This window comes from Calypte anna, chromosome 8 (assembly GCF_003957555.1).
Source record: "Calypte anna isolate BGI_N300 chromosome 8, bCalAnn1_v1.p, whole genome shotgun sequence".
NCBI classification, from domain to species: Eukaryota; Metazoa; Chordata; class Aves; order Apodiformes; family Trochilidae; genus Calypte; species Calypte anna.
In genome coordinates this window covers 21,189,465-21,204,579 of record NC_044254.1, presented here as the reverse complement: position 1 = coordinate 21,204,579, position 15,115 = coordinate 21,189,465, and the positions used below count along the sequence as shown (strand labels likewise).

General features: G+C 38.8%; 1 protein-coding gene across 1 annotated transcript in view; it reads left to right on the top strand.

The window, feature by feature from the left end:
• EIF2B3 (eukaryotic translation initiation factor 2B subunit gamma) overlaps positions 1 to 15,115 on the top strand; it is a 99,770-nt gene that overhangs the window by 8,545 nt on the left and 76,110 nt on the right. Inside the window, exon 4 of the mRNA XM_030455115.1 lies at positions 12,265 to 12,424. Coding sequence (XP_030310975.1) covers positions 12,265 to 12,424 — 160 coding nt within the window. The remainder of the gene's footprint in view (positions 1 to 12,264; positions 12,425 to 15,115) is intronic.

Sequence of the window (15,115 nt, the reverse complement as noted above, 5' to 3'; positions counted from 1 at the left end):
AGCAAACAGTTTGAATGTAAAGATGGCTTAATCTGGCCCTGAGCATCAATGACTGAATACCTGTTTTGTAGATTATGAGAAAACCCTAAACTTGCTCTGGATTTGTCTTTTGTTTTCCTCATACATGGTGTTTCAAGATTATAGAACTTTTAAATGAGATCAGTGTTTGGTATTTTTAGTAAAACAGTATGTTCAGCATGCCACTGTAAACTATGGATGATGTTACAGGTGGGCCTGAGCAGGTGCTAGGGTGTTATTTGATAACTTCCATGTTCCTGCTTCTGTTTATGTTTTTTTAGCATCCAGAGCTTGGTAGCTGTTGGAAGCAGTGTGGAAAGGAGTCCCTAAGTGGGTTTTATTTATTTTTTAATTATGTATTGTTTTCTCCTCAGTAACATATCACCCTGTTTCTGGTTTTGATTGGTAAGCAGCAATGGCTGGATCATTCAAATGAGTTCAATATGAATATTAAGGAAACTACTAAGCGTCCTGACAGTTTCAGCAGTGATATCTGATATTCTTTCTAGAAAAGAAAGTGCTGTCTGCTGCATGTGGCTGGAGATGATGTGGTTTTGTTTTGTAGGCAGCTTGTCTTTCAGTGACAGCCTTTTTAAAAGCTAACTTCTTCTGAGGTCTCGTGAAATTTTATGCAACAAAATCCCTTGGCTCTCTCAGGGAGGCTTTTCCTCTGTTGCTGGGATTGCTGGACACACATTTTTCAAGTCAAAATATGCAGTCTTCTGGTATATCCAGCAGGACTTTTCATTCCCTCCACTATGCTGCACTGTGATGTCTTCAGTCCTGGTATATGTCTTTATTTATTTGACTTCTACTACCATTGTTAAAGGCATTCTCTTGCAGTTCAGTAGACCTCCTTTGGATGACTCACGGGACCAGTATGCTAAATATGTGTGCAGTGGCCTGTCATGGTATAGCACAGTAGCAGCATAATGTACTAGTAGAATGAGGGTGATCATGAGCAGCCACTCTGATGGAGGAAGGAAAGGTAAAACAAGACAATAATGTATCAGGTAATATTTTATTTTTAAAGGGGATGATAGATTAATAGTGTTCCTTAAGGCAATAGGAAGATTATTTTTTCTTTTTTGCCTGGAATACTGCACTGATGTGGAACTGAAATGCATCAAATATGGAACACACTACAAAAGGAGATAAGATATTCAGACTGGAATACAACTGGGTTTAAATTTGTTATTAAAAAAACATAAGCTAAAAATTAGAGAAAGGTTTTAATAGGTGCAGAACAGGATTTTGAAACTTTCTAGAAGGAGTAATCAAGACAAAAGTCCTCTAACTTTATAATGGAGTAAGAAGGTGGGGGGTTTGTTTTTGGGTTGGGTTTTTTTTGTTTATTTGTTTGTTGGTTTGGGGTTGGTTTTTTTTTAAATAAGCTGAGTAATGTGATACCTGGAATGGCAGGAGGCAAACTAAGGAAACCTCTTTGAGAACTGTGTTTGTGTGACCTGCTTGTACCGTTCATCAAACTGCTGCAGACCTTTTTGTGGGTGGTGAATTGTAGATTAAAAAAAAAAAAAAAAAAAGTGGGAGGTGACACTGTAGTTTGCAAATTAGTTCCTCTGAAACTTAGGTGTCTGTAATATTTAACCATTTTGTTTCTTTTGCCAAATTTTACTGGGCCCACACAGCTGCTGTCTGGCGCCACCTCCCAGGCTGGGGCCTCTCCAGGCAGCAGGTTGAGAAACCTGGTTAAATCATGTATGAAGGTGGATTGGGTGTGCCTGGATCAAGCATTTGTCTCCACTGAGTCTATATTTTCATTTTCTGTTAAGCATTTCTCTCCCTTGTGTCATTCAACTATACTCCAGCCAGTGATTAAAATGTGGTGTTCCAGCAGAGTAACAGCAATGGAACAATTTCACATTTTCCTTCCTTGATGAGCCCTTAGTTGTGTTAATGGAAGCCCTGACTAATATGGTGTGAATTAATCAGCATGTCTTCTGCTGCTATCACTGGTGATTGCTTGCATGCAAAACGTTTCGTCTCAGGTGGTCCACCTGGTTTTCTCAGTTTCAAAAAGTAAGATTTGAAAGTAATGCAGCTCTTAAAAAGCAAAGCAAAACAAACCCTAAAAAGCTACCAAAAAGGAGAAGAAGAAAAACCAACTTTCTTTGAACAAATAAACAAAGATTGAAACTCCAGATTCTCTTGGTATGTACATCTTTGGGAGCCATGTTGTGGAAAGTGTGATGTCACGGTGGTGGTCTGTGTGCTGCTGAGGGTCACTGATCCGTGGAGTCTTGGACGGCATGGCTAAGCGCTTCACTTCCTCTGTTGAAAAATCTCCTTTCCAAACACATGATGTAAGTAAGCTTGCTGTAACGGCTGGAAGGTGGAATCTGAATCCTTTTGGTACAGCTGAGCAGAGTTTGGTGAGCGTGGAAAGAAAAACTTCAGTCCCCATAAGATATAGTTACCATTTTTTTTTGTACGGTCAGTGAAAGTAAAAAACCAAATTAATTTGTAAGAGACATGGTCTCTCTCTGAGCAAGACTTAATTAAATATTCTGTTAATCTATTTTGAAATAGTAAAAGAAGTGGTCAGTTTTTCTCAGCAAACCTGTCAGAAAATAATGTTTACTTAAGTGTCTAAAATGCAAATAAAAGCTGCTATCTTTCTGCTTTTTCTGATTCCACCATTCACATTGTTGCTAGCACTGCATGGGAGAAGCAGATGTATCAGGTGGCAGCTCGCAGGGTATGTAGCATCTTGTTTCTTCTCTACTTCTGAACCTTGCCACCATTGAGGCACCAGGCAAAATTAATTGTGGATTTTGTGCCCAAGTCCCATTCCCACAGCACAGCTGACTGTCTCAGTAGAAAGCAGCTACACTGGCAGGTGCTCAGGCTGGTGGTATTGCTGGGGGGAATGATACAGCACTGTCTGACTGTGTACTTGATGGATGTGTTCAGGACTTTGCTCTGATCTTTATTTTTCCTGGCAGAGTAAGAGCTAGACAATTCAACCATTGGGGTGGGTTTTTTGTATGTGTTGTTTTTTTGGTTGGTTTTTTTAAAGTTACTCAGCTTTAGAAGACTGTGGCTGATTAAATTAATTATTTTGTTGCCAGGGAATGCTAGTCAGTGTTAAAAAGAACTCTGAATGAGTCAATTAACTCTAAAGTTAGGATCAAGAGTGGTTATTAGGGCACTTGCTATTCTGCACATTGTTGGCTATAGAGGATGCCTTCTATTACACGTGCAGACAAAAAAATATGTAAAGACCTCAGGTGTTTTGTAAGAAGAGTCATTGACAGACCTAGACCTGAGATGCCTGTTGGTTTTGATTGCTGCATCTCCCACTGCATATCCTTACCCTTTTCACCTTCCCTCTTGGCAACTTGAGGCCTGTGCTTGTTCTATTAACCAGTACCTCTCATGTCCATGTAGAAGTTAATTGTCAGCACTTCTTCTGTATTACAGTGTATGTTTTCATTTAGACCCTGTATGGTTTCTGATGAATTGTAGAAATTCAGCCTAGCCAGACATAGTAAACTCTTTGTACATGTATATAGCTGAAATAATTTGTTTAAAAGTGTCTTGATAAAAGTCTTTTCCTGCTTTGTATGCACTACTACTAGTTTTCATTTGTTGGGAGTAAAGTAGAAGTTACTGTTAATTTTTGTAGATCATCCTTGATTTTTCCTGTTTAGAGTATGCATACTCTTTTGTAAATTACTTATGCTGGGGGAAAAATAGTTTTAGTAATTTCAAAAAACATTTTGCACTTTTTGTCTTTAAAAACATTTTCTTTGGTGCAGGGAAGCAAAGAAGAGTTAAATGTCTTTATTATCATCTCATTTTATCAGGCATAGGAGGCCTTTTACATTAATAAGTCGAACTCAAGTTGACAGTTTTCAAAAGTTGTTCTGTGATGAATGTTCAAATAAGTGAAAAATCTGTATGAAATTAATTTGTGCATCTTCTTTCCATCAACAGTAAAATGCTAAGAGCATGGGGGAAAAAATGTCAGTGTCCTCCAGCTGCCATCTTTCCTTGATGCTGTCAGAGGAGAGGCCAAAGCCCTGTTCCGTGTGTGAGCCTTGAGAACAGAAGTGTCCCTATGCCTGGAAGAAAGAATGAGGGGCAAGGTGATGTCAGTGTCACCCTGAACTCCATGGAGCAGGAGCTGTGTAGGGGTTTCTCTGGAGTTCATTGATGATGTCCTTATTTCAAATGTTTCGTCACCATAAAGTTTGATGTTTTAATAATTTTTTGCTTGTAATTTGCAATGTCCCTGGCCTGTCTTGATAAAACTCCAGGTCTCCTTGGGTTCAGGTAGGGCAAGTCACCCTGTGGAGTTACTGTGCAAGAGAGGGGTTTTCCTTGCATCTGTTCTGCAGCATGGTACAGTGGTGTAATGATGATCATAGGAAGATGGTGCTGTGAACAGCATAGGCTATCACTGAGGCTGTCACTTTGGTCAGTACTGGTTTTCTGTCACTGTTTAATTTGATGAAAGCCATGCTGAGGATCAGTAGATTTGCAGGATGCCTGGAATTTAACTGTGCATTTTTGTTGTGTTAACTGAGGAATAGTACACATGGGTTATGTAGGGGGTTTTTTTTCTCAGTTTTGTGCTGATAAGGGAAAAACAATTGTGCATTCAGATTTTCTTGAAGCAAGTTTTGTTGTTCTTCCACAGAATGTTCTGTTAGCTCCTGTGGGAAGCTGGTGACAAATCTGAATATCTCCACTGCTAGAAAAAGCAGTGGAGGTTTTGAAGTTTCCACAATGTGTTTCTCTCACCACCAGTTGCTGCAGACCAAGTTTCACTGGAAAAAGTGCAGGGATGACAGAGGAGAAAATAGTATTGCATGGGGGATGATATATGAGTCAACAGTTCAAAACAGTACTTTTATGTAACATAGCATGATTTTTTAATTTTTTTTTTCACAGGCGACAAGCACTTGGACAAAGCTAATCCGGCCTCATGCACATAGAGACAGTTGAGTACAGGCTTGCATTGAGCTGTGTTTCACTGTGTCTGGTTTTGTTGAGCCTGTGCTTTGTGGAGCAAATTCGCACTTGGGTTTTCTGTTGGAGCAGAGTTGAAACAGGGTTTTGTGTAATGACCTTGGAAAAAGCTTCACACCTTATTTTTTTTTAAGTTGTATTTTTTTTTATGCTGATACTACCTGTTGAATAGCAGAAAGATTCCTGAGGACACGTACTGTGTATCTCTTGGTTTTCATTTATAGTCTGTTTTAAGACTGCAAGGAACCATTGTGATCCTCTAGGCTGTAAGGGAATTTGCACGTAGCAATTAGGGCTATTAGCCCCAAAACTTAAGAGTGATTTAGTGGATGTGTTTCTGAAAGATAGCAAGTCTTTGTCTATGTATTTGAGTAGATAAAGAGTCTATTATATCCTTAAGTATATTGTTGAAGATTATATTTTACTCTATTTTAAAACACTTTGCCTTTTATTTCTATGTTGAACACTGATTTCTAGCTACTGAATCCAGTCATGCCTGCTTTTTGTTGTGTTGCTGTGAGATCTGCTGTTTAGGTAATTGCAGGCTGTGGGCAAAGGCCTTCTTTCTCTTCAAGTTGAGCTAGTTGAGCTCCATTAGGATTCGGTTTTTTTATTATTGTTTGTATGACTACAGCACCTGACTGCCTAAGGCTCTGCTTACATTAAGTGTTAAGCCTGGGCTCGAGCTCTGGGCTTTGGCAGCAAGCCTGCTGTGCTGCTGCTGGGGAGATTGGAGCCCAACTGCAGTGTTCTCCTTTCTATTCTATGAGGGGGAGTCCAATATCAGCTGTGCAGCAGGTCTAGTAGTGCTGCTGTCCAGGTAGTCCTGGAAACTTGCCTGCCAGGAATAGAAGTGATGAGGAGAGCACTGTTTCTCTCTGGAATTCTCTTTCCTGTAAAGCAGAGATCTGTTCATACGGGAGAATTCAGCTTGCCAGGTTCATCCTTCATGAACTGATAAATTCAGGGCTTGGGTTATGGGATGCTCCCTTGAGCTTTAGGTTCACATCATGGTTCTCATGAGTGATGGTGGATGTTTTCTGAATAATTTTAGATGAGAGGGAAAGTCTCCTCTGTGGCAAGCTTAAGATCTGGATATAAGCCCAGGAGATAATGCCTGACCCAAGTGAGGGAGCCTAGCAAGACAGGATAGTATGTGTCAGCATGTCAGTCCACTGCTCCAGCATCTTGTTAACCTGATAATTGTCAGTTGTTTGTGAGTTTAAGGGTAGCAGGTTTCTTTTGTTAAAAATGAAAATATAGCAGAGCCTAAAACTATGTCCTTTAAAAGATACAAGTAAGTAATAGAGCTGGTATGCTTTATGGATGTAGGACAGGTATAGACTTGGTACCTGAATGGTGAACGAAAGGTATAGACTATTAAAAGGAGAGTAAATAATCTATGTTTGATGTTGATTTGACAGAAAATGGAACCAGTGAAGAAGGGTGATATGGTTGGAGGAAGAAGCTGGGAAAGTTATTTTTGGAGTACTGTGTGAGTAGGAGAAAATTGCATTAGTCAGAACCAGAAGAAGAATGTGGACTGTAAAGCTTATGTTCTAGACCAAAAGGTTCACTGTTCAGTGTCTTGCTTTGAAAACATTCTTAATAAGCTTATGAACTTATGTTCATCTCTAAACTTCTGCTTATGGTTGCTGATAATTGTAAATTACCCTTTTCCACCCCATGTGTCAGTTTAAGCAATAGGTAAGGAGACTTCCTCCTGGGAGGAGACAGGATGCCTTCCAGGCTTGAATATCTTTCCTGTTCCTAGCTTATATGTATGCAAATTAAAAAATATTGATTTTGGATGGCAGTTCTTGAGATATAAAGATAGCTTAAAATGGTGTTTTCATTGTATGATCCCATCTGATACTATGCATAGGATGAGCCTTATGATGGGACCAGGGTTCAGTCTCCTCCCCAGCTTCTGGCATCTTTCTTCCAGCTTTCTTTGAGAAGATAAACAGTGATGCTGACAGGTTACGTATGTGAAGGCATCCACATTGCCTTAAGATATCCTCACCTGATGAATTCAGGGCCATCCAAGAAATTAGAAGAGACTCCCTTGGCTCCCGCATTAGACTTTTCTGGTTTTTTTTTTCTTCCACATTACAGATTGTCTTTAAAAAAAAAAAATCATCCATCTTTTGATGAGGCGAGATTGGTGGTTTATTTCAGATTGAGGGGACATCCTGTGCCTCCACTGCCCTCTCTCCTTAGAAGAGTAATGAAGGTGGTGTTCTACAGGTAACTTGCTGCTGCAGGGTTAGTGCACAGTAGGTAGATCCTTCATGTCTGCCATCAAAGCACTAAATCAGGATTTTCTTCTGAGTCTTGCTATCAAGGACATTACAAAAGCATAGTGGGGATTCCCAGCCAAAGGCAGCCATTTCACGTAGTAGCTAACAAGATCCTACACACATCAAAAATAAATGAGGTTCCCCGCTCCAGTTACAGCAATACCCATAGAGCTTCAAAGAGGTCACAGGTGTGGAAATTAGAGGGCTCTTAAGGGAGAATGAGATAAAAAGGGATTCTCTAAAGCCTTGGATGTAGGTTTCTGCTCTGAAGAGTGGTGAGTAATGCAATTGCTAGGAGGTATCTTTGGCTTTGCCTGGAGCATGCTAGCAAGCAATCAAAATGCTTGCCCACAGCCAAACTGTTCTTTGCCTTTCTACTCTTTAGAATAATAAAAGCATTACACACAAACCCCACTGTTAATGCAACATGTGGGTGAAGTTCCAGGCTATTGTGTATAAAACTCTCAGTCTTAATTCCAGCAGTAATTATAACTTATTCCTCTCTCCCTTGTTGTATGGTGACACTGCAGGAAGTGATGCAGAGTTCTCTGTGGATGTGTTAATTTAGGCTGAGTGGAGGAACAGAGTCTATCTAATCTGATTTTTTTTCTTTCTCTGTCAAAGTCTCAGCTGCAGTACTGTGCAATCGGAAACTTCAAGCTTTTTACTTGAATGTTTTGTCTGTCTTCAGTTCTGTCAGGAGCTGATTCAAGCGCTCATGGATATTTTGCTTCTTTTCTGTTCATAATGCAATCTGACATTTGTTTTCCGCTTTCTCTTGAGGCTGATTTTGTTCAAATTAGAGATTTCCTTACAACACATGTTTTCTCATTTTCTAGGCTTCACTTTTTGAGGCCCTCAGCAATTTGGGCTAGAGGTCCTGCCCTTGTCTATACTTGATAGAAAAGGCATAGTTAATACCACTAAAAATTCATCATTTGCTGCCAGCTATCTATGATAACTTTGATATCTCTTGTTTGAATACAAGGAGTCCACCTATTATTGCTGATTATAAAAGAGTTTTTAACATCGCCTTTGTATGTAGGGTGTGAGAAAGTCCAAGGCTTTTTATTTATGCTAGTATATTATGCCATATAATTGCATCCATCTTTTGATCTGTGGTATGAATTAGTTCCATTGAAAACATGTTTTCTATTTTTAAATCATTTGTCTTGAACTGAGTTCTTGAAACAGTCTGCTGTTTGGTCTTGGTTTTGTGTAGATTTTCCATATTGTGCTGGGTTTAATATAATTGTTGACATGTTGGTTTTGAGGAGGTTTTTCTACCCTTTTTTTCTCTGTATTGTATAAATCTCTTTATATTTTATGTTACATTGTTGTATTTATCCAGATTGAGTATTTAAGTTATCTCATCTTGGCACCTCACAGCTGGGAAGTGTTTGATGGTGAAGTGCTGTAAGCCAGTGTTAGAAAGGGAGAGGGTAGGCTGGGAGGCCTGTAGTTCTGTGTTTCCATCCTTGGCATGACTGAGCTGTCTGTTCAGCAGTGGCTATACTGGAAGTCCAGGGCTCATCCCATGGTCAGTAGGGACAGAGAAACATCTCCTTGAAACTCAGATCACAGGTGGGATGATCTCGGCAGGACCTCATTTTTCACTGCTGATCAGCAGCCAAGTCTAAATTCTGAACTCAGGTTCTTAAGTTGCAAATCTGAGGTTAAATGGAATTGATGAGTCCCAAGTGACTCTTCCAGGCAGTGTCGTATTGGCATTGTCTTTTCTGTGGGTCTTGTGATGCTCACAAAAAATGAGAGCCTTGCAGCCAGCAAGGTAGGGCTGCTGTCTTCATACCTATGTAGCACTGCAGTGTTTCCTTGTGTTTGCTGCTCTCTTTTATTAAGCTTAATGGTATTTTCACCAGGTCTGTGCAGCAGCTTCTGTGTAGGGCCCTGGTCTGCAATGAGGTCTCCTCTGTGTAATAAAAGTGGTAAATAAAATGACACATCGAGTTTGGCAGAGCAGGAAAATGCCAGAAATTCCAAGCATTTGTATCACACCCCATCAATTAGATGGTCCTTCTTGAGTTAAGATCCCTGCCTTGTCCATTCCATGGTTGCAGTGGGTGTTGAGGGTGCATTTGTGTGTGCATTTTTCGTGCTTTGCAGTGGTTCTGCTTGGGGTGTATGCTTGCTGGGTTTTTTTAATCAGTTCATGTTGATTCTTATCATGTGTTTGTATAATAGTTTGGGGTTGATGTAATCACTGTTACATGTATTTCATTAAGAGTGTGTGTGTACTTAGGTGTTTGCATAATTCATGAAGTCAAGTATGTTCACATACCCCTTGTTAGCACATGAGGGCATGGAGTAAGTACGTACTTCTCTTTGTATCGGTGGCTCATTTGGAAAGGTGCTGTATTTATTTGGCATGAACATATGTAAAAAACCCACAAGCTCTACCATTTATTTTCTTTATTCTACACCCACCCTAAAAACGTAAAGAAAAACACACACTTCTGCTAAAGTGTTAGGATAGTTTATTTTTTCATTCAGCCATTAGTTTATTCGTTCAGGAGTTGTACACTGGGAAAAAAAGTGCATCCATTAGACAGTGAGGGCTTTATTTATGAGGGGGGTGGTGTTTCAAAGGGGAGGCTGTCAAGTCCCAAAAGAGCCTTTCATGGTGTATTCTCAGCGTGCTTCTGAGGCCACTGCTCTGCTCATCAGGAGGAGAGGCAGAAATGTGGGCTTTACAGAGCAACTGTGTGTTTCACTGGTCCCTGTGCTCACTGACGTTTATTTACATATTGGGAGAGTAAATGGGTAGAACAGATGGCAACCAGACATTTGGTGGTTCTGTTCCCGTATGCTCCTCAGGGGTCTTGCATTCAGTTTTTGCAAAAAGCTTGTCCTATAGTGAGGAGAAAAAACCCAGGAGCCTGTTCACAACTATGAAATGCTTGTTGGGTTTTTGCTATAGTGGCAGATCAAAGCATTTAGTAAAATGTGAAATAATTACAAAGTTTGTTTTATAAGTCCAGGTACTTGTTTCTAAGGATAAATCTGTTGGTGTGCTTATCTCTCTTTATTATTATTTCTTATTTTCACCACTGTAATGACTGCATTTAGAAGCCTGGTATCTCTTCCCTCTAGAAACTGAATTTGAAAAATACAGGTTTGTTTACATGAGTCTTGGATGCCTTTTGGCCTTTTCTGCAATTAGTGTAACTCATTTGTGCTCTTGTAAAAACAGAATATCTGAAAACTTTGCAGGATTTTCCAGAATATTTAATATGTGTTTCTTCACTATTTACAGTTATGAAGCAAGAGATTTACTTCCATACCAAGTTGAATTTTTTTTCTTTCTTTGTACACACTGGAATGTTGGAGCAGGGCTGCTCCAGAGTTCTTGTCAGATTGCTTTAGTGGTTTGGGTTGTTGCTCTTTTTCTAATACATGCATGTTGTTTCTTTTAGAGAAGTGATAATTAAAGCACTTATTCCGGACAAAACCATATTATAAAATATATGTTTTGAAAATACATTAAAAAGGGAGATGCAAGTCAAGTTTCAAATGTGTAAAATTCTCAGCCTTCACATTGTACCTTCTTCCTGTAAAGTAGCCAGGTGTTTCTGAGTAAAGTGGGAAGAAATCACATGAAAATTGAAGAGCTTGACCTTTTGCACAGCATACCAAATCAGCAGCTCTAACAGTTTGTGACAGGGTGAATTCCAATGACTTATTGGTAAACACATGAAACTGCCTAGCATTTGTAGGAGAACCTGTCAAATAATTTAAATCCCAGTCCCCAGTCTCACCTACAATGTGGATTCTCATAGTAGTAAATTAAGTCTGTAAAGCAAACCTTTCTGTAATAAAAGATCAATGCTGAACTAGTTCACTTTGAACTGAGGTAGTTTTCAAAAGTAAAAGTAGAATTATTGATCCTCCATTAGTTAATTGAGTCAGATTTTGCCAATTATTTTCTACTTCCCTTCTTATTAAATGTCTAGAAAGAAGCACTGTCTTCTTGAGACACGTGTAGAAGGTTGATCATTAACAAAAAATAAAGTGGAAACTTGCTTCTTTTCTGTAGGCCATGCTGCATAAATATTATACTAGGATTAGTTTAAATGAAGATAATTGCTGAACTAGGAGATTTTCTGTCTGTATATTCCACTACCCACATGAAATACAGAAAATTGTTTCCAAGTAAGAATTTTTAGACAGAATATATTGATAGCATGCATGGTTAATGAAGCTGCCATGTCTCACTCCATATGTGATAATATTTCTGTGATATATGCAGGCATTTTCTGAAATACTTTGTAAGGCACTTCGGAATCCTCTGAGATCAAAATTAAATACCAGCCTGTATTAAATTGGACCTAACTTCCTCTTTTTTACATATGTATTTTATATATATGGGGTATTGCTGGTTTTAGGAATGTATTTCTAAACTGAGCCCACCATTGCAGTGCAATTACTGAGTAAATCACATACTAGATACTCTTTGCTGGTTTGTTGTTTCCCCCCCAAGAAAAATCTTAACATAGTTTAAATGTCTTTTCCAGTGGTTTGTAGCCAGATGCAAAGTCAGCTATAAAAGATTTATTCAGAAAGATTTCTTTTCTACATCATTATGTAAATAGAAGTAGCAGTTGTAAATACTGCAGAATTTCATGGCAGTTTTGAAAGCCTTCTGTGTCCCAGTTCCTTCCCTTGGAGCAGATGATGGCAGTTTAGATAGTCACATATTCTTTATGGTCCAGATCTGGATAAGAAATAACAAAATTAATTCAGAAACAGCAAGACTTAAGAAGAGTGAACTGGTAATAAACAATTACTTTTTTGCAGACCCTGTGTTTTTTAAAAGAAAAAAAAGCTATGGGTGTTTTTGTTGTTGAGCTCTCAAATGCTCATCCATATGTGGTCATTTGTATCTCTGAAGGGTTTGTTGTTTTTTTGTTTGTTTGTTTCTTGACAGACGGATGTCTTGGTGTTGAGCTGTGATCTGATCACAGATGTTGATTTATACAAAGTTGTGGATCTCTTTCGGACACATGATGCTACTCTCTCCATGTTGATGAAGAAAACTCATGAACTCACAGAAGGGATACCAGGACAGAAAGGGAAAAAAAAGACAGGTATGTACATAGGAATACATTATTTATTAATAAATGATAGAGAAACCACTGGTATGTATGATATGTTTAGTTATCAGTACCAGAGGAAACAAAAAATTAAGGTACAGGCACACTATTTTTCCACAGGTTCCCTGGTAGGGTGCAACTTGGATTTTTCCAGCTCTGAATTAAGTATTAGACTCGTGTAATCTTGCAGGCTCTCATCCAAAGCTCACAAGAGTTCAGGGAAAAGCTCCAGGTGACTTCAGTGAGTTTTGGATCAAACCCTAAATTTTTGTTACATATGAACATTAAAACCGTTAGGTTTTTCAAGAGCCAGATTATAGCTGGGAATTTTACCATTGTCTGTAGGGACCAATGTTAGGTGGGTAACAAATACATCTAGACATCCTCCCCTCTCATGATATGATCTCTTCTGAGATCATATCCAGGAGCTTTTTACTAGGCAAAACTCCCACTGATTTCAAGGACTTGGTTAGATGCTTATCTTGTCCCTCTTACCATAATATCTTAGTGCATTGTAATCTTTAATGCATCTATTCTCACAACACTGCTGTAAGGCAGGGCAGGGCTATTATCCCCATTTTACTTATATGCTAAAAGTACTAAATACCATACGGTTGTTCCCATACCATAGCTTTCATTTTCTTTTAATGATATCTGTTAAATTGCTGAGGCTTGATTATTGCCAGCTTAGTGGGTCCTGGTTCATGATTAAAGCTCAAAGGCATTACAGTAATACGAATAAAAAAGCATAACTTCAAACTGCTAGAGAGAGGAGTGAAATGCAAGCCAGCAGTTGGACTATGTATGTGTGTCTGAAAGTGGAGGAAATGTATTTTTAAAAGTAATTGCTTAAATTCTGCATGAAAAATATTTTCTGGAGCAAAGTGTAAGGATAGTAGGACTGAAAGCATGTAGGATTTGGACTCCCAAATGGCTCTAAACACTCTTGTTTTTGAAAAGGTAAGCAAAGTGATAATGGCATATGAAACAGTCAGGAGCACTACTACAGCCACAGAGCTGAGCATTCAGGAGTTATAAATGAATGGGTCTACGGTTAAACATCATAGAGCTGCCCAGTATGCAAGCTCTGAGCACACAGGGTGGGGGTGAGGCAGGTCTGTGAGGAAAAACAAGATCTTATGAGGACTGCAAAAATGTAAACACATCAGGTTGCACATGCATTCTTAATTTGCTTGTTTTTTAAAGTCTGTGTGCTTGAGTTTGTAGCTTTACTTTTCTTACATGACTTGTTAAATTTTTTGTATGATTTCTCAGATATGTAGAAAACCAAACTTGAAAACATTCCATCATGTGGAATTGTTTTGACACCCACAGTGTTTTTCTGTGGAGGTGGATGCTAAGGTCTCCCACTTAAAGGTACTCTATTTGAGCTGTCATGGGTGGCTCTAGTAAGGTGTTTTCTGTGAACTGCCTTGCATGAGGCACATACCCAATCATACCTTTTTCAATCATTTGCTAAAAAAACAGTGCTGAGACTGAGGAATTTGGGGTTCTTCTTGAGTTCCGGAGCAGGGAATTTTAGGGGAGCATTGGACCCTCTTGTTTTTCCTCACTACTTGACTGAATTACTTCAACATTGTCCTGGTTAATCCCTGTCTCTTCCCCATGGCTGCTTCTTGCCACTACCAACCTCCATTCTTGTTGTCTTGGGCTTTAAAACCTTCAAGGATCCTTGTCAAGAGTCCAGCTTTTCTTTCTCATCTATTCTGTTCTTTCAGACAGTCCCATCCCCTGTTCCACTTCTGACTTCTCATCTTGATATACTTCATTTGTGTACACATAGTCACCTTTTTTCTTCTATTCTGATTTCTGACCAGTGTTTTTTTCAGACAGTCCCAATTTCCACAAGTTTGCAATCTTTCTCTCCTATTTAGACCATCTTGCAGACTCTTTGTTTTTATGCTTTTCTTTCCCCTCAACCTTTTGAACTTCTAAGTTTTATTTTGTTGTAACAAAACAGATTGCAAAACCACCACAGATCAAAGCTCTTTCCCCTGGAGCAGTCATCACAGCATGACTGTGGAGCCTCATGGCTGTGTGTTTTGCTTGTACCACTTGATGGTAGAGAAGACCTTAGATGGCACCTGCTATTTCATCAGTTCTAGTAGCTGAGGAATCGAAATAACCTTTCCTTAAGAATAAAATATGCAGAAATTTTTGCAGCAAAAATGGAAGTCTTGAAAGAGCACATGAAAGTCTAGTTTTTCAAAGATTTATAATGGAGTTAGACTTCAAAAAGTACACTCCTGATATAATGGGGCCATCTGTTTAATCTAAGGGACTAGTTATTTTGCAACATTTTGTTTCACTGTTCCTACAAATGCATTAACTTTTTTAGAAGGAGCAACAACACTAATTTGGCAAATGTAATGAAATCTGATAGAAAGTCCTTGCTTACTATTGAATATTTAATAACTGTGATATAAGGAACAGTTTTGAAATGAGTATGAATTGCAGTGTTAAGCAGCTATAAAATCATACTAATGGTTTCCTGGAATGCTTGACAACTCAGCTGCAACTTGCAGGGTAAAGTTAATTGGCTTTTATATTTAGGGGATCCTGTATAAACAATAATAATCTCATTGGCTTTTTTAATTGATTAATAAGAGCCATGGCAATTAAAAAAATAAAAAAGAAACAACAAACCACCACAAAAAACCTACA